This window comes from Hylobates moloch, unplaced genomic scaffold (genome assembly GCF_009828535.3).
Source record: "Hylobates moloch isolate HMO894 unplaced genomic scaffold, HMol_V3 SCAFFOLD_12, whole genome shotgun sequence".
Taxonomy (NCBI): domain Eukaryota; kingdom Metazoa; phylum Chordata; class Mammalia; order Primates; family Hylobatidae; genus Hylobates; species Hylobates moloch.
The window spans coordinates 44671972-44694993 of NW_026652287.1; the positions used below are offsets into that span (position 1 = coordinate 44671972).

Below are 23022 nucleotides of genomic sequence, written 5' to 3' on the forward strand. Positions count from 1 at the left end.
TCTATTATGCAATAATATTGTCTTCAATTCTGAGACCACATCAGTATTGCCTTTATTGTCCATATATCCACCAAAATTTTGTACATCATTTTTTATGTGCCCTAGTAAGATGGAAGCTTTCTCTATGCCTCTTTTTATTTTTTTTTAGAGACGGGGTCTTGCCACACTGCCTAGGCTGGTCTTAAACTGCTAGACTCAAGCGATCCTCCTGCCTCACCCTCCCAAAGTGCTGGCATTATAGGCATGAGCCTCCATACCCGGCCTGCCTGTCCTCTTTTGTGAGCTCTTACTAGTGTCCAGACAAAATTACAACACATTTAGGTACTGGCAGATTTAGTGTCTGGTGAGGGCCTGTTTTCTGATTCACAGATAGCTGTCTTTTTTGTTTGTCTTTTGAGACAGTCTCACTCTGTCACCCAGGCTGCAGGGCAGTGGCGCGATTACAGCTCACTGCAGCCTCGGCTTCCCTGGGCTTGGGTGATCCTCCCACCTTAGCCTCCCGAGTAGCTGGAACTATAGGCGTGTGCCACCATGCCCAGCTCATTTTTGTATTTTTTGTAGAAATGGGGCTTCATCATGTTGCCCAGGCTGGTCTTGAACTCCTGGGCTCAAGTGATCTGCCCACCTCAGCCTCCCAGAGTGCTGGGATTACAGGCATGAACCACCATGCCCAGCCTCATAGATAATTATCTTAATGTATCCTGCAAGGCAGAGAGCAAAAAAGCAAACTGTTGGGAGGACTCACAATAGGTAGCCAATTTCATTATTGAGGCTCCACCCTCATGATCTAACTCAATCTGTATTATATTCCAAAGAAGACATTCCCTAATTCTGTCACATTAGGGAAATGGATTAGAATGAGTGAATTTTATGAAGACACATTTATTCCCTAACAGGTGGTATGCTTTTTGTTGTTGACTTTTTAGAGTTCTCTAAGCAGTCTGCATATTAATTTCTTGTCAGTACATGATTTGCAAATACTTTCTCTCATTCTATGGGTTGTCCATTTTGATGCTGAACGTTTTAAATTTCCATACATTTCCATTTTTTTTTTTCTTATGGGTCATGCCTTTGGTGTCATATCCAGGAAATTATTAGAAAATCCAGGTTCATAAAGATTTTGCCTTATACGTTTTTTTTTTTTTTGAGACAGAGTCTCACTCTGTCACGAGGCTGGAGGGCAGTGGCACGATCTCTGCTCACTGCAACCTCTGCCTCCTGGGTTCAAGCAATTCTCCTGCCTCAGCCTCCCGAGCAGCTGGGATTACAGGCATGCGCTACCATGCCTGGCTAATTTTGTATTTTTAATAGAAACGGGGTTTCTCCATGTTGGTCAGGCTGGTTTTGAACTCCTGAACTCAGGTGATCTGCCAGCCTTGGCCTCCCAAAGTGCTGGGATTACAGGTATGAGCCACCGTGCCTGGCCAGGGAAGGGTATATTTTCATTCTGTTGCATATGGATGTGCATTCTCCCCCAGCATCATTCTATGGAAATACTATCCTATCCCCCATTGTATCGTCATAGTACACTTGTCAAAAATTGTTGAACTCACTATGCAAACATGTATTTCTGTCCTTGTGTATTTTGTCACAATGGTCTATTTTGGTGTCAGTATGCTGGTACTAATTTTTTCATTAGTATAAATTTGCTCTAAGTTTTGAAATCAGGAAGTGTGAATCTACCAACTTTGCTCTTGTTTTTCAATTCTTGTTTTGTCTGTTCAGAGTCCCTTGAGATGCCATATGTAAAAAAATGAAAAAATGGGTCCTAAAAACTAATCAAGTGGTCAAAGCTACCCCTAAAAGGCTAGCAGGGAGCAAAAAGTGCTATTTCTCAATGAGAAAATAAAAATCTTAGAGAGATGTTTTGAAAAATGCCATGTCACTTTTGAAAGTGGGCCACATGGTAAGAACAAACTAAGCATTCACACACTAAAGCAGAAAGAAGCTGAAATTCTTGGAAGTCTTAGAGCTGCCTCTACAATGGGAAAAATGACCCCTCTGCTTCATGATAAACTGAGTATAAAGACTGAGAAAGCATTAAGTGTGTGGCTAGAGGACACATCACTAAACAACATCCCTTTTGATAATAAAATAAAGTGTGAAAAAACAGCCTCTATGAATACCACTGTGAGAAGGTTGAGAGAGCAACAAAAAGGAGTTTCAGGCCAGTATTGTCTGGCTGGGCTAGCTACATCAAGCACCAGAGCCTCAAAAATTTAAAGACCACAGGAGAATTGACACTGGCTTATGCCAAGGCAATATTAGCATTCCCAGCAGAGCTCACAAAACTCATGAAAAGAAAGTCTACCTTCCAGAGCAAGTCCTCCATTGCAATGAATTGGGCAAGCCTCAGAAAAAGAAAGAGGTCCAGTGGTACCTACATCCATGACTGCCAAGGAGGCCTTGGGGCTCATGGCCTGGAAAGATCACCTACTCTGGTGCAGTGTGGCCATGTGGCAGGTCACAAGAACAAGCCAGGCATTGGATACTGAGCAAACAATCCCTAGGTCCTCTAGAACAAAAGCAAAACTTGCCTGCCTCCTTTCTGGCAAAAAATATAAGAAGGCTAGGGTGATGACCAACTTGTCCTTGGAATGGTTCTACCAAGGCTTCATTCCTGATGTGAAGAAATATCTTGAAGAGAAGGGGCTGCCACTCAAGGTCCTTCTCATAATTGACAATGTTCCTGGCCATCTCCAATCTTCCTGCTTTGCCACTAAGAATGTGGAAGTGATGTCCCTGCTGCCTAACACTACATCACAGTGACAGCTACTCAATCAAGGCATAATCAAGTAGATCCTGACCTTCGGGAGGATTCATGCCATCCTGATGCTAACTCTGACTGTACCATAGTGGATTTATGAAAGCACTTCACAATTGCACATGCAACTGTCCTTGTTGCAGAGGCTACAGATGCCCCAGAGCTCAAGAAACTCAAAGCATGCTGGAAGCCATTATGGAGTGAGGGAGTCAATAATTTTAGGGGATTCCCCACTATTGATGCAGTAGTTAGGAATATCTTAAATACTGCAAGGGAAGTTGGTAAGAAAGGCTATCTCTGACAGGATTGAAGACGATGTTAAGTAACACACAGAAGGGCATAAATTCTTACAACAAGGAACTCAAAGATCTGCTCAAATGCTCTATAGATTGATGATGATAATGATGACTTAAAAAAGGCAGTGCCACAGATTTGGACACTTGAAAAATTTGCAGTAGTTTATTTTTTATTTTTTTATTTTTTTGAGACGGAGTCTTGCTCTGTCGCCCAGGCTGAAGTGCAGTAGCACCATCTCGGCTCACTGCAAGCTCCACCTCCCAAGTTCAGACTATTCTCCTGCCTCAGCCTCCCGAGTAGCTGGGACTACAGGCACCCGCCACCATGCCTGGCTATTTTTTTGTATTTTTAGTAGAGACGGAGTTTCACTGTGTTAGCCAGGATGGTCTCAATCTCCTGACCTCATGATCCACTTGTCTCAGCCTCCCAAAGTGCTGGGAATACAGGTATGAGCCACCGCGCCTGACCTGCAGCAGTTTTTCAATAGGCAAAAGTGTTAAGAAAGTTCATCATCCTCAAGTAAGATCCTTCGATGGAACAAAGCCTCCATGACACCCATGGAATAACATGCCAACAAACAGTGCAAGATTTTTTTTGATGACTCAAAAAAAAAAAAAGAAAAAAAGAAAAACTAGCTTCCTACACTTCTCACTAAGCACCTGCAAATATAAACACAGAGCTTTCCATGGTTAAGGATCTGCAGCCCTGAAGCTGAACAGATCTTGACATTAGTATTATTTGGCCTCCTCCAACAAGTCAACATCTGCATCAGAACCTAGTTCTTCCAACACTGATGATCATCCTGATATTCTGCCAAGATTCAAGTTAGTCTGATGTCTCACTGCTTATCTATAATGCTACAACACAGGACAATGTTAGGCACCATCCAGCAATCATCATCATCATCGTTATACTTGGGTTATCAAGAGGGAAGCAGGATTTTGATGAGTGTTAACATGCTCATTCAGGTCACAAAACAAAAGCAATCTGTGAATGTTAAAACAAAGAAATTTTAATGTTCTGGGTGACATATACTATGTAGGTAGGCCTGCAATCGTTGTGTCTGCATTGAACACGTAGAGACTATTTTTCTTGCATGATTCTCTAAACAATACAATCAAACAACTATTTACATAGCTTTTATAATGCATGAGGTATTAAAAGTCATCTAGAGATGATTTACACAGTATACTGGAGGATATGCATAGGTTACATGCAAATATGCCATATAACAGAGGACTTGGCATCTGTGGATTTAGGGGGTGCTGGAACCAATCCCCTGCAATATATTGGGGGATAACTGTATTTAAAAAATTGAAACTACTTAAGGCTTTATCCCATGTTTACATTCATAGGGTCTATCTCCAAAGTGAGCTCTTTCAAGTTTCTGAAATTAAAGTACTGAATGTTTTCCAACATTCCATACATTTAGAGAGTATCTTTCCAGTGAGTCCTTTTATGTCTATGCAAGGAACGGAGAGAACTCAATGCTTTCCCACATTCCTTACATTCATACAGCTTCTCTCCAGTGTGAGTTTTTTCATGTCCTCGAAGGAAACGGGAACGAGTGAAGGCTTTACCGCATTGTAGACATTCATAGGGTTTCTCTCCAGTGTGAATTCTTTCATGTCGTAGAAGGCAAGTGAGCCAAGAGAACGCTTTCCCACATTCCTTACATTCATACGGCTTCTCTCCAGAGTGAATCCTTTCATGGACTTTTAAGTTACTGAAATGACTGAAGGCTTTCCTACATGTTTTACACTCATAAGGCTTTTCTACTGTGTGGGTCCTTTTATGTTGAGAAAGGTATTTGAAACAACTGAATGCTTTCCCACATTCCTTACACTCATATGGCTTCTCTCCAGTATGAGTTGTCTCGTGATTTTGAAAGGAAGAGAGATCACTAAAGGCTTTCCCACACTGACATTTATAGGGTTTCACTCCAGTGTGAGTTGCTTCATGTCTTCGAAGGGAACCGGCAAGACTGAAGGCTTTACCACATTGTTTACATTGATAGGGTTTCTCTCCAGTGTGAGTCCTTTCATGTCTTTGAAATAAACTGGGACAACCAAAGGCTTTCCCACATATCTTGCATTTCTGGGGTCCATCTCCTGTGTGTGTTATCATGTGACTTCGAAAGCTCGAGCTATGAGATAACACTTTCCCACACTGCTTACATTCATAGGGTTTCTCTCCAGTGTGAGTAGTTTCATGATTTCGAACTGAACTAGGACAATCAAAGCCTTTCCCACATATCTTACATTTATGTGGTCCATCTCCAGTGTGCCTTATCATGTGTCTTCGAAAGCTTGTGTGATGATAAAACGTTTTCCCACATTGCTTACATGCATAGGGTTGTTCTCCCGTGTGAGTCCTTTCATGTAGTCGAGTGTAATAGTAACAGCTGAAGGCTTTCCCACATTGTGTACATTTATAGGGTTTCTCTCCGGTGTGAGTTCTTTCATGTCTTAGATAGGTACTATAATCAGGAAAGGCTTTGGAACACTGCTTACATTCATACGCTTTCTCTCCTGTGTGGATTCTTTCATGTCTTAGATAGGAACTGTAAAAAGGAAAGGCTTTAGAACACCGCTTACATTCATACGGTTTCTCTCCAGTGTGCGTTCTTTCGTGCAAATGAAATAAACTGGGCCAAACAAAGGCTTTCCCACACAACTTACATTTATAAGGTCCATCTCCATGGTGTGCCGCCATGTGTCTTCGGAGGTTTCCAAGAGAACTAAAGGTTTTTGCACATTCTTTACAATCGAAGGGTTTCTTTCCGGAGGGGGGCCTTTCATGTGTCTGAAAGGAGTGCTGATGACTGATGGCTTTCCCACGTTGTTTATGTGTATATGGCTTCTCTCCATATTCCTGATGCTCACATGATTTGTGTCCAGCGTCAACTGTGATGTTGCAATTAAGAGATGAATGACCCAAGACGACTTCTCCACACTCACTGCTGTCACATGGATTTACTCGAGGAGTGTTCTTGTTCACAATACTATCTGGAATCTGGCCAAAAGTTTCTCCACATTGACTGTCATCTTTAATTTCACATGTATGACTTCTGTAACAAATAAGAAATATATTACTAAAGGTTTGTTTATAAGTGATTTTCTATGTATTGAAGTACTAGATTTACATTTGTAACATTATCATGCAAAGTACAGGCTTCATCCCCTGTTTGAATGTGAGGTGACAGTGCTGTGTAAGATGGTCCCATCACAGCTATTAGCAAAACTGTGATATTCACATGGAGATTCTTTCTTTCTTTTTTTTTTTTTTTTTTTTTCAGATGGAGTTTTACTCTTGTTGCCCAGGCTGGAGTGCAATGGCGCAATCTTGGCTCACTGCAACCTCTGCCTCTCGGGTTCAAGCAATTCTCCTGCCTCAGCCTCCCAAGTCGCTAGGATTATAGGCATGTGCCACCACGCCCGGCTAATTTTGTATTTTTAGTAGAGACAGGGTTTCGCTATGTTGGCCAGGCTGGTCTCAAACTCCCGACCTCAGGTGATCCACCCGCCTTGGCCTCCCACAGTGCTGGGATTACAGGCGTAAGCCACTGCTCCTGGACCACATGGAGATTCTTAATACCATTTCCAAGGGAACTATTTTGCAAAGACTGAATAGCTATGTCACATTTAACTATATGTTCCTGGGGAAAATTTTTTTTTATAGAGATGGGGATCTCACTATGTTGCCCAGGCTGATCTCAAACTCCTAGGCTCAAGTAATCCTCCCACCTTGGCCTCCCAAAGTGCTGGGATTACAAGTGTGAGCCACTGTGTTTGGTCAGAAAAAGAATTATTAGAATGAATAAATTTAAGCTGGGCTTGTTCATTTTCTCTGCTTGTTTTTAAAATTTTCTTATTCTATGAACCACTGCAGGGACATAGCTTTCTTTTGTGAGTGCAAATTACCTTAGATTTCTCCTGGCATTTTGGCACTGATCTCCAATGTTCTGGTCCTCCCATTTCATTTCTAAAAGGTAGACCCAGGAAAATCACTAAAAATGTTTACAAAATTACAGAAAAACTCTAAGATTTTACGTGTACTGCAATCATGCGTGATTCATTCACCAAAGTACACGTGACTCTTCAACAACACAGGTTTGAACTGCACAGCTCCACTTATACATGAATGTTCTTCAGTCTCTGCTACCCCTGGGACAGCAAGACCAACCCCTCCCCTTCCTCAGCCCACTCAGTGTGAAGACAACAAGGGTGAAAACCTTTATGAAGATCTACTTCCACTTAATGAATAGTAAATATAGTTTCTCATCTTTTTTTTTTTTTTTTTTTTTGAGACAGAGTCTCGCTCTATTGCTGAGGCTGGAGTGCAGTGGCACGATCTCAGATCACTGCAAGCTCTGCCTCCTGGGTTCACGCCATTCTCCTGCCTCAGCCTCCCGAGTAGCTGGGGCTACAGGTGTCCGCCACCACGCCTGGCTAATTTTTTTTTTGTATTTTTAGTAGAGACGGGGTTTCACCATGTTAGCCAGGATGGTCTCGATCTCCTGACCTCGTGATCCGTCCACCTAGGCCTCCCAAAGTGCTGGGATTACAGGCGTGAGCCACCGCACCTGGCCAGTTTCTCTTCTTATGATTCTCATCAACATTTTCTTTCCCTAGCTCACTTTATTGTGAGAGTACAGTATGTAATACATATGACATACAACATATGGATTAATCTAATGTTTATGTTATCAATAAGTGGGCCAGTCAACAATAGGTTATTAGTGGTTAAGTTGTGGGGGACAAAAAAAGTTATTAGAGGATGTAAGACTGTTTGAGGGGCTGACACCTCTAAACCCTGTGTTGTTCAAGGGTCAACCATATCCCCTTTCCATATTTCAAATCATGAACAGCATTGATGACCAGGAAACAAATGTCTCTAATTGACTAAGTGAAGAGATGATGTCATCCTTACCTATACAGTCCAGGTTCCTAATGGTTTCCTGCATGACATTTCTGTAGAGACTCTTCTGTGATGGACCCAGCAAAGCCCACTCCTCTTGTGTGAAGTTCACAGCCACATCTTCAAAGGCCACTGAGTCCTGAAACATCCCACATGTGCAGAGGAGGAAGGTTGAGATGGACAGCACTGAGAATCCATACTCACTGCATAAACTTTGCATGATGCTGTGGTTTCCAAGCATTTATTCAATGACATAGTAAACCCACTCTTATTCTGTCTACACTCACTTTTTCCCACAAAGCCATTGTGATGCTTTAGTTGAATGTGTTTGGTAAAGTAACAGTCGAATAGGAACCTGCCTCTTGTTGGTGAGTTAAGTGAGTGAGTCTTACTGCCTGCGTCACCCCTGATGTCTATTTCTACAGCAGTCTGTGTAGTTCTTGTCATGACAAAGTACAACTACCTATTGTGTAGAAGAATTACCACTCCCAGTCCTGAAACTGCATATCTTGACAAATGCTCGTTTGCAAACTTGGATCTTTCATGGTGTCTAGGCACCGGATTAAGAAAGGGGTCCCACTAACGTGAATAATAACAGAAGCTAAGTGTGCCTAAACTGTTTATGCAAAATATAGTGGCCAGGCATGGTGACTCAGGCCTGCAATCCCATCAGTTTGGGGGCCAAAGTGGAAGGATCACTTAAGAACAGGAGTTTAGGACCAGCATGGGTAACATAGTGAGCACTTTTCTCAACAAAAAATAAAACTAGGTCTGACTCAGTGGCTCATGCCTGTAATCTCAGCACTTTGGGAGGCCAAGACAGGTGGATCACTTAAGCTCAGGAGTTCGAGACCAGCCTGGGCAATATGGTGAGACCTTGTCTCTACAAAAAATACAAAAAAAATAGCAAGACGTGGTGGCGCATGCCTATAGTCCCAGCTACCCAGGATGCTGAGGTGAGAGGATCACCCAAGCCCAGGAGGTTGGGGCTGCAGTGAGCCGTGATCATGCCACTGTATTCTAGCCTAAGCAACAGAGTGAGATCCTGTCTCAAAAAATACAATAAAAGTAAAAAATAAAAAATAAAAAATACATATATATATATATATATGTATGGCCATATATGTTTTTTTTTTAACTTAACTCCTATTCCCCCTCTGAGAGTTTGGAAGTTTGTTACATGGTCAGCAGAGACAGAATACCTGTTAGCCACAGCACAAGTTAGAATGCTTGTGCTCTCCAAAACTCATGCTGAAACTTCATCCTCAATATGACAATAATGAAATGTGGGGCTTTAAGACTTGATTGGATCTTGAGGGTTTGGACCTCAGGAATGTACTAATCCATTCATAGATTAATGGCTTAATGAATAAATGGGGTATCTCAGGAGTAGGCCTAGTGTCCTTATGAGAAGAGGAAGAGACCTGAATTAACACTGCGCCCCTGGCCATGCGATACCCTGTGCCACCTAGGGACTCTGCAGAGTCCCCACCAGCAAGGAGGCTCTTACCAGATGCTAAGCCTTGACCTTGGGCTTCTCAGTCTCCAGAAGTATAAAAAAAAAGTGTTGTTTTTTTTTTTTTTAATAAATTACCCAGGCTCAGGTAATCCTGTTATAAGTAACAAAAAACAGACTAAGACAGTTATGAAGAAACACTCGACACTGGATCGATACTGAGGGACCCTAGTAGCTAATGTTTCACGTGTTTGGTTGCAACTTGTTACATGGGATATTTAGCCCATCCTATGCAATTACACTAAGAGAGAACATTTGGAACCTGGCAACTGGTTTCCTCTAGACCAAATGTAGTTAAGCATGACAAAAGAATAAAAAATATCTCACTATCTCAATGGAAAAATTGCAAATTTTTCATTGGATAATGACAAAGGAGGAGGAAAGACGGGGAAAGATTGTACATGTTCTAAGAAAAAACTCAACGTCATCTCTTATGATTATCTATAATATTTCCTAAATTTCTAAAGAGACTTTTAGCAGTCAACAAAGATTATATTACCAAATCTAATAAAAGTCACAAATGTCTGAAAAGGTTAAAAACCTTCTAACTGGCAGGGTGTGGTGGCTCAAGACTGTAATTCCAGCACTTCAGGAGGCTGAGGGGGGTGGATCAAAAGGTCAGGAGATCGAGACCATCCTGGCCAACATGGTGAAACCCCGTCTCTACTAAAAATACAAAAAACATTAGCTGCGTGTGGTGGCGCATCTGTCATCCCAGCTACTCAGGAGGCTGAGGCAGGAGAATCGCTTGAACCTGGGAGGTGGATACTGCAATGAGCCAAGATCATGCCACTGCACTCCAGCCTGGAGACAGAGTGAGACTCCGCCTCAAAACAAACAAACAAACAAAAAACAATAACAACAACAAAAAAGAAACCGCCCAAAAAAACCTTCTAACCAAGAAAGTTACAGCTTTCCAAAAACAGATAAAGGATTTTGAAACTATAATATTCAGCATCCTATACTATTAACAGGGAGATAAACAAACAGAAAAAGGAAAGCAAAAAATGGTCGAAAAGCTTTGTGGAGTTTTTATTTGTCCTTGGCCCAATTCTTCCTCACATCAGAGCCAGTCTTGAAGACAGCAGACCAAGTTTTCAATGTGGATCCCTAGAGACAGCAGATCAGGTCTTGCAAATTATTGCCTTTGTATTTTCCAATTGGTACGAGGACTATCCAAACGTCTGAAACAGGCTCTCTTTTCTTTCTTTCTTTTTTTTTTTTTTTTTTTTGAGACGGAGTCTTGCTCTGTCGCCCAGGCTGGAGTTCAGTGGCGCAATCTCGGCTCACTGCAAGCTCCGCCTCCCGGGTTCACGCCATTCTCCTGCCTCAGCCTCCTAAGTAGCTGGGACTACAGGAGCCCACCACCACGACCAGCTAATTTTTTTGTATTTATAGTAGAGACAGGGTTTCAACCACGTTATCCAGGATGGTCTCGATCTCCTGACCTCGTAATCTGCCTGGCTAGGCCTCCCAAAGTGCTGGGGTTACAGGCGTGAACCACCGCACCTGGCCAAGGCTCTCTTTTCCATTTCATCAGTGATGGAACCTAATCAGGGTCAAACTTGGCAAGAACTGCTTCAAAATGTTGCAAAATACACAGAAAGCCTGCAACCACCTGGAACAACAGATTACGATTAAGACGAACAGCAGACCTACTAAGTCTTGGGAAGAAAAGCTGGAGATAAAATTTCCTTCAGAAATTAGGGTACTGAAAAGCACCCAGGTATATGACAGCATACTTTTCTTATACTACCTGATCTAACAGATACAAATTTGTTTGAAATATTACTAGCAATGTATTGGGTAGTAACAGCTTCCAATAGGGCAAATGAATAACAGTGATGTTATATGGGATGGGAGGAAGGAATTTGGAACAGTAATACCAGCACTACTCCCAAAGCCAGTATAGCATTATTTGAAACTGAAGGTCCATTAGTTATAAATGGTAGACTACAAACTATAGGGAATTCACTAACAAAATTTAAGAAACAAGTAGACTTTCTATACTAATAGAAGCAAGCAAATAGAATCATATAGAATGCTCAGTTAAAATGAAAGCAGAAAAAGTGGAGAAGTTGAAAAAACAGTCAAGTATAAGAACAGAAAACAATTAACATATGTACATATTAATCCAATTATGTCAATACCACTTTGAATGTGTATTATCTCCATATACCAGTTAAAAAGACGTGTACTGGCTGAATAGAATAAAAAAACAAGGCTGGACAGGCACAGTGGCTCACGCCTGTAATCCCAGCATTTTTGGAATGCTGAGGCGGGTGCCTTGCTTGAGGCCAGGAGTTTGAGACCAGCCTGGCTAACATGATGAAACCCTGTCTCTACTGAAAATACAAAAAAATTAGCCAGGCGTGGCAGTGCATGCCTGTAGTGTCAGCTACTTGGGAGGCTGAGGCATGAGAATCACTTGAATCCAGGAGGCGGAGGCTGCAGTGAGCCGAGATTGTGCCACCTCATTTCGGCCTGGGCAACAGAGCAAGACTCTTGTCTCAAAAACAACAACAACAACAACAACAACAAATAAAACAAGGCCCAGCAATGTGTACATGAAAACCATTTTAAACTGAAAGATAAAAATACATTAAATATAAAGGTATGGAGGAATATATGCCATTCTAGCCCTAATCAAAAGAAATATGGACTAGCTATTTTAAATTCAGATAAATCAGGTTTTAGGTCAAGGAAAGATACAAGGGATGAAGAGATTTCATAAAGATAAAGAAGTCAGTTATACAAGAAGACATAATAATCCTTAATATCTATGCTCATAAAACTAATCATCAAAATACATAAGGCAAAACTTATAAAACCACATGGCAAAATACACATGTACTAGATGGCTTCCCAGTACCTACTGGCTTTCAATGTGTGCTAACCTCTTCTTTCTGGGATCTCTAAATAATACATAGTTTCTGTTATTTCTTGCATTTTGTTGAGTTGCTTCCTCTGTGTCTTACCTGACCAATATACCTGAATCTAATTTCTACCCAGTCAGGGCTTTCTTTGTAAGATTATTTTGGCAGTGACTACCTCGGTAGTAATAAAAGAAAAACTGGTTAGACAATGGGCCATAAGGTGTCTACCAGGAAAAACGAGTTTCCTCTAAGACGGAAACTTGGTCACTGGTCTGATATTTAGGCATTAGGTCACCTTGTACTATCCTACAAGTTACGTTTGGAAGGCTTTCAAATTAACCTGTTTGGGGAGGTCTTATGATCCAGGGCTTACATCTTGTCCCTGAGTAAAGAATTTTTTTTTTTTTCCTTTGAGACGGAGTGTTGCTCTTGTTGCCCAGGCTGGAGTGCAATCACATGATCTTGGCTCACTGCAACCTCTGTCTCCTGGGTTCAAGTGATTCTTCTGCCTTAGCCTCCTGAGTAGCTGGGATTACAGGCCTGTGCCATCATGCCCAGCTAATTTTGTATTTTTAGTACAGACAGGGTTTCACCATGTTGGTCAGGGTGGTCTCGAACTCCCGACCTCAGGTGATCCGCCTGCCTCGGCCTCCCAAAGTGCTGGGATTACAAGTGTGAGCCACCGTGCCTGGCCGTTTTCTTATGTAAGAAAATAAAGTAGGTCCCAAAGGAAGGGACTGAGAAATTCAACTCTGAAAATAAAGAAGAGTTGTGCGTGACAGTTGTAAGTCACCTGTCATCCCAATACTCTGGGAGGTTGGGGTGGGAGGACTGCTTGAGTTTGAGACCAGCCTAGGCAACATGGCAAAAACCTCATCTCTACAAAAAATTTAAAAATTAGCCAGGGATGGTAGCATGTGCCTGTAGTTCCAGCTACATAGGAGACTAAGGCAGGAGGATTGTTTGAGCCCAGGAATCTGAGGCTGTGGTGAGCCATGATCCCAGAACTGCACTCCAGCCTGGGTGACAGTGCAAGACACTGACTTAAAAATTAATTAATTAATTAATTAATGAGAAAATGGCTGAAAATTATTTCACAGTAGATGAAAGGCCATATAGAAAAAATGCTCAATACCAATGTTAATCAGTAAAAAGCAACATCTAATCACATGGAGATAAATATTTATAAGGAATAAACACACATGCACACATGGTTTGCCAGTTAATCCACACATGCCAACAGGTTTTCCTGTTGGAAATTTATCCATAATCTACAACCCAGCACATTTCCCCCCATATGTACAAAATGTATAAAGTGTTAGCATTTGGGGACAAAAACAAAGATGACATTGTCAACAAAGTCCAGCAAAAATGAAACAATTCAAGTCCTATGAGCCGTGGAATATGAGAGTGAAGTGGGTGACCCACGCCTCAGACAGCAGCACGAATCAAACAGACTGAGGCAAAGAAACTAAACAAAAACTGCCCGCGGCTGGGCACGGTGGCTCACGCCTGTAATCCCAGCACTTTGGGAGGCTGAGGCGGGAGGATCGCCTGAGGTCGGGAGTTCGAGACCAGCCTGACAAATATGGAGAAACCCTGTCTCTACTAAAAATACAAAATTAGCCAGGCGTGGTGGTGCATGCCTGTAATCGCAGCTTCTTGGGAGGCTGAGGCAGGAGAATTGCCTGAACTCGGGAGGCAGAGGTTGTGGTGAGCCGAGATCATGCCATTGCACTCCAGCCTGGGCAATAACAAGAACAAAACTCCATTTCAAAAAAAACAAAAAAACCTTTTCAGCATCATATTAATGGAATATTAAATGTAATATTAATTAATTGAAAACTCAGAAGAGAGAAAACTATGCATCTGGATTCATACGTGATAAACATACACTGAGTAACAGTCAGTCAGTTTAAGGCTCTGACCTGTGGTGCCTCTGACTTCTGATAACAAAGGTGTGCCGTTCGCTGAACACCAACCAATTCTCCAGCAATAACTGGGTGTCCAACAGTTCAATTCTTATACCACCCAGAATTAACACAGATCCCATAAGTTTCTTGCTAGAGGGCTCAGTCCCACAACAGGCCCCCACCGCAGATGTCATTTGTAAGCCCCAGGAACTAACCTTTTAACCAACTGTGTATAAATATAACAGCACCATCCTCTGGTTCAATAACTGGCTAAAGGCCAGGCGCAGTGGCTCACGCCTGTAATCCCAGCATTTTGAGAGGCCGAGGCAGGTGGATCACCTGAGGTCAGGAGTTCGAGACCCGCCTGGCCAACACGGAGAAACTCCACCTCTACTAAAAATGCAAAATTAGCCAGGCATGGTGACGCATGCCTGTAATCCCAGCTACTCAGGAAGCTGAGACAGGAGAATCGTTTGAACCCGTGAGGCAGAGGTTGCGGTGAGCCGAGATCGTGCCATTGCACTCCAGCTTGGGTAACAAGATTGAAACTCCGTCTCAAAAAAAAAAAAAAATTGGCTAAAACAACTCATGAAACTCAGCAAAACACTTTACTTAAGGTTACTTGTTTGTTATAAAGGATTTCTCAACAACCGCCAAGTGGAAAAGAGGTATTCAGCAAGGAAAAGGGCAGGGATGGGTAAAGCTTTCCCTTTTTTTTTTTTTTTTTTGAGACGGAGTCTTGCTCTTTGGCCCAGGCTGGAATGCAGTGGCGTGATCTCGGCTCACTGCAAGCTCCGCCTCCCGAGCTCACGCCATTCTCCTGCCTCAGCCTCCCGAGCAGCTGGGACTACAGACGCCTGCCACCACGCCCAGCCAATTTTTTTGTATTTTTAGTAGAGACGGGGTTTCACTGCGTTAGCCAGGCGCCCGGCCATTTTTTTGTATTTTTAGTAGAGACGGGGTTTCACTGTGTTAGCCAGGAGGGTCTCGATCTCCTGACCTCATGATCTGCCCGCCTCAGCCTCCCAATGTGCTGGGATTACAGGCGTGAGCCACCGCACCCAGCAAAGCTTTCCCTCTCGACACCACCTTCCTAGCACATCGACGTGTTCACCAACCTGGAAGCTGTCCCAATGTCTTTGTTCAATAAATTTTATACAACTTAATTTCTAGCCTCCCTCCATTTCCTGGGGTCAGAAGATGGGGCTTAAAGTTCCAGTCCTGTCATCATGTGTTTGCTCTTTCAGGTCACCAGTCCCCATCCTCATGTTAGTTACCTAGTGACCTCATGCTGAGTCACCTCATTAGCATAACTTCACCTAAGGTCTGACAAGAGCTTGCTGGGAATAACAAAACACATTCCCATCACTGGGAAAAATCCAAGGAGTTTAAGACTACTTTGTCAGGACCTAGAAATAATGACCAAGGCCGTGCGCAGTCACTCACGCCCGTCATCCCAGCACTTTGGGAGGCTGAGGTGGGCAGATCATGAGGTCAAGAGATCGAGACCATCCTGGCCAATATGGCGAAACCCTGTCTCTAATAAAAATACAAAAATTAGTTGGGCATGGTGGCACGCGCCTGTAGTCCCAGCTACTCGGGAGACTGAGGCAGGAGAATAGCTAGAACTCAGGAGGCGGAGGTTGCAGTGAGCTGAGATTGTGCCACTGCACTCCAGCCTAGTGACAGAGTGAGACTCCATCTCAAAAAAAAAGAAAAAAAGAAGCAATGAGTGACCAAACATTTTTTAGGCTGGGCATGGTGACTCACGCTTGTATTCTTAGCACTTTGGGAGGCCGAGGTAGGAGAGTCATCTAAGGTCGGCAGTTCAAGACCAGCCTGGGCAACATGGAGAAACTCCGTCTCTACAAAAAATACAAAAATTGGCTAGGCATGGTGGCGCACCCTTGTAGTTCCAGCTACTTGGGGGGCTGAGGCAAAAAGATTGTTTGAGCCCAGGAGATGGAGGTTGCAGTGAACCGAGATCATGCCACTGCACTTCAGCCTAGATGGCAGAACAAGACTTAGTTTCAAAAATAAAAAAAGACCAAATATTTTTAAAAATTATATCACAGACCTAAATAAACTCTCAGATTAATAAACCCTTTGTCCAGCAGGCAGAACCAAAAGGTGTCTTTCTCTAAGTCAGCCCCAACAGACTTTTAAATTTGTATAATACTCTGATTAAACAAACACAGTGAATGTAAAACCAGACTTCTAATAATGTTGAATTTAACCCCAGCTCTGTAATCCGGGTTAATAGCTAGAAGTAAATAAATCACCTTAGGCCAGGTGAGGTGGCTCACATCTGTAATCTCAGTACTTAGGGAGGCCGAGGCAGCCGGATCACTTGAGCACACGAGTTCAAGACCAGCCTGGGCAACATGGTGAAACCCCATCTCTATGAAAAATACAAAAATTAGCCGGGCCTAGTGGTGCATGCCTGTAGTCCCAGCTACTCGGGAGGCTGAGGTGGGAGGATCGCTTGAGGCTGGGAGGCGAGGTGGAGTTTTGCAGTGAGCTGAGATCCTGCCACTGCACTCCAGCCTGGGCAACAGAGCGAGACTCCATGTCAAAAAAAAAAAAAAAAAAGGAAAGCAATTTTCTGCCTAAACTTTGAGATCCTTGTAGATCTTATAGTTGGTAGTTTTCTCCTTTTGTAATATGCTTTTAGAATGAAGTCACTTCTTACCCAAATCCAGATTTATTTTACTTGAGAATGTCTAGCAACAGCCCCACAACAGTAACAAAGACATCCTCAGACAGGGCATCACCCCAAATGGCTCTGCCTGTGGATCTCCAACTTTCCAGTGCTCTGTAGCTTCTCTCAGTATAAAGGGCTCCTCCCATGTTTGGAATGAACAGGTTGGGACACCTGCCAGGGAGGTTCCCCAGGAAGAACCAACTCAACTGGGTCTTCAATGACCTCCCTTTGCAGGCTCCAGATTGACCTTAGCTCAGAGTCAGTGGCCTCAGGCTTCTCCACCCCAGTCAAGGCTACTCACTTACCCTTACATGCCTTACATGGGTATTTAAAAAAAAAAAAAACAACCCATGTGTGATGAATCCAGTAAAATCACTCCAATCCAGGGTTTATGTTTATAGGAGGGAAGAAAACTACAACACATCTATATTTTATAGCTCAATAGAAAAAGCACAAGCATCTATCCGTTTCAGAAAACAAATGTCATTAATCTATCATTTTCCATAATAATAAATCATTTAGTAAATGAATAATGATATTTGAGTTCTTCAGCTGTTGGAAAGTCCTGTCCCACAGAATTTAGCATTAGTCTGTCAAGTCCACATAACAGGAACAGAAAGAGTTATCCACTCTCTCAAATTCTCTACTCTACAAAGGAGAGGAACTAACATTTTGGTAAATCTTTATAATTCATCAATATATCCACCACACTTTCTTGCAAAAATGTATTCATTTTTCTGCAGTCATAAAGGAAAAGAGTTTTCCCAATTTCTTTTCACTGCTAGGCCCTGAAATTCCATTTGAAATTGTCCAATAAAAAAACAGACCTGAGGCTGGGCGCGGTGGCTCACTCCTATAATCCCAGCACTTTGGGAAGCCAAGGCAGGTGGATCACTTGAAGTCAGGAGTTCAAGACCAGCCTGGCCAATATGGTGAAACCTTGTCTCTACTAAAAATACAAAAAAATTTAGCTGGGCATGGTAGCATACGTCTGTAATCCTAGCTACCCAGGAGGCTGAAGTGGGAGGACTGCTTGAACCCAGGAGGTTGAGGCTGCAGTGAGCCAAGATCGCGCCACTGCACTCCAGCCTGGGTGACAGAGCGAGACTCCATCTCAAAAAAAAGTAAATAAAAGTTTAAAAAAGAAATAAAATATAGGACTAAATATGTAATTAGTTTTCTGAAACCCAACTTGTTCTTGCCTCTTTGAACATACTTTATCTTCTTTATTAAGCTCTAATGATAAAATGCATTTTGCAGTTAATAAAAGGCTGAAATGAGTGAACAAATCTTTTCAAGATGACAAATGCAGGGAGGGGCTGACTGGAACACAGACAAATCTGACTCAAGTGTCAGTTCAGGTCCTCTTATCACTTGGGACATCTCCCACCCCCATGCTGCTCACTGAACTGCTGGGTAATTACCCTCCAAGGAGAATCTCCCTCAATACCACCAACCAGCTGGCTCACCAGCCATGTGTCCCCAGGGAATGGAAACTGGGGTTGGGGAAGAAAAGCTGAATGTCTTAAGGGCTTTGCTTTTTGAGGAACAGTATACCAGGGAACTCCTCCCACCCCACGGCATCCAGCCGCTCCCCTATAAGGTCCCACCCCCCACCTCTGGCTGTCCTCTGGGAGGAGTGACTCAAAGCTGATATTCACTAGACACTACAAAAGACTTAGCAGCTATGAGCATCTTGGAGCAGCCCCAAACATTTCTGTAACCCAGGACCAGGACACCATAGAGGGTGGGCTGAGGACAGATCACCCTGTGCCATTTGCAAAGAGGAACCTCGAATGAAAATATTCAGGTGTCTCTGTGTAGACAAGATAAAGGACAGCCACACATGCACTATTTTTTTTTTCTTTTTCTTTTTCCTGAGACGGAGTTTCACTCTTGTTGCCCAGGCTGGAGTGCAATGGTGTGATCTTGGCTCACTGCAACCTCCGCCTCCCGGGTTCAAGCGATTCTCCTGCCTCAGCCTCCCAAGTAGCTGGGATTACAGGCATGCGCCACCACCCTGGCTAATTTTGTATGTTTAGTAGAGACGGAGTTTCTCCATGTTGGTCAGGCTGGTCTCGAACTCCCGACCTCAGGTGATCCGCTCGCCTTGGCCTCCCAAAGTGCTGGGATTACAGGCGTGAGCCACTGCGCCTTTTTTTTTTTTTTTTACACTGGAGTCAAGTGGTTATTCTTTGCTTCCTCACATGTGAAATGTTCACAAACACAAAACACATCTTTTAAAAAGAGCGATACATTGCTATGTGAAAAGAAAGTGACAATTAAAATAATGCCTCTGTTTGAAATATTGCCTGAGGGACAAAGAGTTCATAAAGTTGCTGGGAATTGATGAGAGAAAGTTAGCCTGGGGAAGGCTCTGAAAACCAAGAGATTTGCCGCCAGCCCTAGGAGGAGTTAGGATGAGGGGACAGGGTGGTGGATTTGAGACCCTGCTGCCCACATCTTTGGAAGACTCGGAGGGGAACCGGTCACCTTTGGGAAGAAAGAAGGGACCGGGGAACCCACAGATCACAGCTCCTCTTCCAAAGTACAAAGCCCACACACACGAGTCTGGATTCTGCCTGGTGACCCTCCGTTGTCACCGTGCAGCGTCCTCACGGGGTTCACAGGAACTGCGAGCCAGGCTGGAGGCGCGATTGCAGTTAGATATTAACCAGGTGCCCTCAGCCCCGCTGCCTCACGGGGCCGCCTCCCTGGTAGTCAGGTCACAGCAGACGCTGACCACCGGCTTCCTCATCGTGCGTGGGGATAAGATCTCTGAGAGTTGCTCAAGAGTCGCCTGAGTTCTTTCTCGAATCCTGAATTGCAGCGGAAAGGCTGGCGCCAAGCAGGCTGAAGAGCCCACGAGGGAACCCACTCAGCAGAATGCGGTTTCTTCACCTCCAGTCCCAAGAGTCACCCCTCACTTCCCCACCAACCAGCGACCCCACACCCCAGCCGCCCCTGTCCACACCTCTAAACGCCCCATCCCCAAACCTCTCAGGGAGGCGGATCTGGGGTGTCCTCCCCTCTCCCCCATTAAACTGTTTCTGCTGCAGCCTTCGGCGTCTCGGTGCAGTGACTCGGGCCGCGAACCTGTGCCGGTTACAACCGCACAATCTGGGGAGACGCGGAGCTGCGGGAGCGGAGCTGCCCAGAGAGGGCGCCGGGGCCGGGGCTGCAGTGGCCGCGCAGGGACGGGACAGGACGCCCGGGGTCCCGGCTGCCGCCCCAGCCCCATCTTGAGGCCCAGGGGACCAAGGGCAGAGCTGCGCCAGGGGCACTCGGGTTTGCAGACCCCGGAGTCGCCCAGGGCGAGGCCCGGGTCCCCTCACGGTCGGTTCCGGCCGGTTCCAACCTGCCCCTTCTTTGCCTCGGGACGCCGGGCCCCGCACACTCACCATTTCCCGGCTTCCAGGTGTCCGGGTGTCCTCCTTAAAAGCCAGCGTCCAGTGTGGGTCCCGGCGCGACAGACGCTGATACAGACCTTCCAGGGCGTCTCTCTCTCAGCCACAGAGCCAGGACTCAGAGCGCAGAGGCGTGGAGAAGACTCCGCGGGCTCTTTGAACGTCGCACCCTCCTCCCTGCAGCGTGCCTGATTGACAGTTCTCACAACCCCCGCCCCCTCGGCCCTGATTGGATAGTGCTCCAGGTCCCGCCCCTTGGTGGCTGATTGACAGAAGAAGCGATCTCACAGTGCTGAGTGGAGCCGGATGAACAGGTTCCAGACACGACCCTTGGCAAGGCGGGCTTCCTCCCAACGCAGTGACCTGACCCCTCCCGAAGTGACGTTTGCATTTTAGAATTTCCTGATTGTACTCAGTGGATTCTTCCTGCTTTTTCCTCCTGGACAGGGACTCACAAGTGTGTGCAGGGAATTCCAGGCTCCCTGTCCAGTGGAGCCATTCCCGGACCTCGGAGCAGGAGGGGAGCCCAGGGCACACAGGCCACCCTGCAGCAGGAGGGAGGGCCTGATGTCCTCCAGGGATCAGGAATTTGGGATGAGGCTGTTGGCGACGTGGCCAAGCCTTTCCCTCACCTTATCTCTCAATCTACTCATTTTCATCCCAGAAGATAAAAACAGGACAACAAAATAAAATAGTTGAGTATGTGGAAAAACTGGAATTATATGGCAGCAATATTTCATAAAGAATCAAAAGAGAAGAAAAGCAAAAACTTGAACAAGCTCAGAGAAGCAGCCTACTGCCCTCACAGTTCACAAGCAGACCCCCTTTCAGGAGGTCAAACATATGCCCAAGCTGGGAAGCCAGATAATGATTCCTAAAATGGAGCCCCGGGGTGGATCAGAAGCTGATGATAAGGGAGGGACAATTAAGAATTTAACTCTGAGATCTCAAAATACCTGTCCCTTCTGCACGGCGTGGAAATGCTCCCTCTTTATGCCATTAAATGTTAATAAATTAAACGCTCCAATCAAAAGCCAAGACATCACACTTTGAATTTGAAAACATTAGCCTTTCTCCATATGTTTATGAAGTAAGAATACTAGACTTAAAAGCGTTATGGCCGGGTGCGGTGGCTCACGCCTGTAATCCCAGCACTTTGGGAGGCCGAGGCAGGTGGATCACCTGAGGTTGGGAGTTTGAGACCAGCCTGACCAACATGATGAAACCCCGTTTCTACTAAAAATACAAAATTAGCCGGGTGTGGTGGCACGCGCCTGTAATCCCAGCTACTCAGGAGGCACGAGAGGCGGGAGAATTGCTTGAACCCGGGATGCGAAGGTTGCGGTGAGCCGAGATCGTGCCATTGCACTCCAGCCTGGGCAACAAGAGCGAAACTCCGTCTCAAAAAAAAAAAAAAGAGGATCACGAGATCAGGAGTTTGAGACCAGCCTGACTAATATGGTGTAATTCCGTCTGTACTGAAAATACAAAAATTAGCCGGGCATGGTAGCGTGCGCCTGTAATCCCGGCTACTCAGGAAGCTGAGGCAGGTGAATGGCTTGAACCCGGCAGGCAGAGGTTGCAGTGAGCCGACATCATACCACTGCACTCCAGCCTGGGCAACAGAGCGAGGAAGAAAAAAATCCATCTCAAAAAAAAAAAAAAAGCGTTATGAACTAGAAGCTGGTACCCATGGCTAAATAGAAAGGAGCTGAACATGAGATGTCAATAGATGAAATGAAATCTTCAATCAACTTGTAGAAACTATAGCATTTTCTGCCAGGACAAATGGGCATGTTTAGAAAATGAATGAAAAAAATGACGTCTGAGTATAACTAATGCATAAACTATACTGTTTCCTTAAAAAAAAATAAGCACACACACACACACACACACACACACACACTCCCACAGTCTATTATGCTAGAAACTGCTCTCTGAAGAATAAACTACTATTTTATGAAATGCTCCACCCCTCACTCCTCACATTAACTGCTCCTGGAACAATGTTCTATTTATTTGTTTCCACACATATTAAAAGAGGGCACAATGTATCAAACTAACTGATTGTCAGGGGTTTATATACAGATTCTGTATATTTTTACAAATGGCAACAAGTAAGTAGTTGATTTCTGCAATGATTTAAATACATATAAAAGCTTCCAGACAAAAATAGCTGTTCACATTACCATGATGAAGGAAAAATCAACAATGGTGAGACCCACACCCCCTCCCCCAGAGAAAGTATAAAAAAAATCCTAAGAGAAGCTAGAAAGCCCAAAATTTGTATGTGCAAGTTTAAACACAATATAGAAAGTATTGCTATTAGTTTCCTCACAGTCAGTTCTATGGCAACACCATTCTTTTCTGAGTTAGGATGTTTATTTCTGAGGTTTTTTTTTTTTTTTTTTTTTTTTTTTCCTGAGATGGAGTTTTGCTCTTGTTGCCCAGACTAAAGTGCAATGGTGCAATCTCGGCTCACCGCAACCTCTGCCTCCGGGTTCAAGCGATTCTCCCACCTCAGCCTCCTAAGTAGCTGGGATTGCAGGCATGTGCTACCACATCTGGCTAATTTTGTATTTTTAGTAGAGACAGGGTTTCTCCATATTGGTCAGGCTGGTCTCG

The 23022-nt window shown here is 44.2% G+C and overlaps 1 protein-coding gene across 2 annotated transcripts in view; it reads right to left on the reverse strand.

The window, feature by feature from the left end:
• Nucleotides 1–4051: 4051 nt before the first annotated feature.
• The window catches only part of ZNF823 (zinc finger protein 823), a 36009-nt gene continuing 17038 nt past the window's right edge, over nucleotides 4052–23022 (reverse strand). Inside the window, exons 1-4 of one of the 2 annotated variants that reach the window (XM_032169780.2) lie at nucleotides 20392–20526; nucleotides 7994–8120; nucleotides 6985–7045; nucleotides 4052–6131 (exon numbers count right to left, since the gene is read on the reverse strand). In XM_032169780.2, coding sequence (XP_032025671.1) covers nucleotides 4490–6131; nucleotides 6985–7045; nucleotides 7994–8120; nucleotides 20392–20394 — 1833 coding nt within the window. In that variant the 5' untranslated portion in view covers nucleotides 20395–20526 and the 3' untranslated portion in view covers nucleotides 4052–4489. Of the gene's footprint in view, nucleotides 6132–6984; nucleotides 7046–7993; nucleotides 8121–20391; nucleotides 20527–23022 lie in introns of those variants that run through there. The other variant, XM_058424835.1, reaches the window with a different exon arrangement.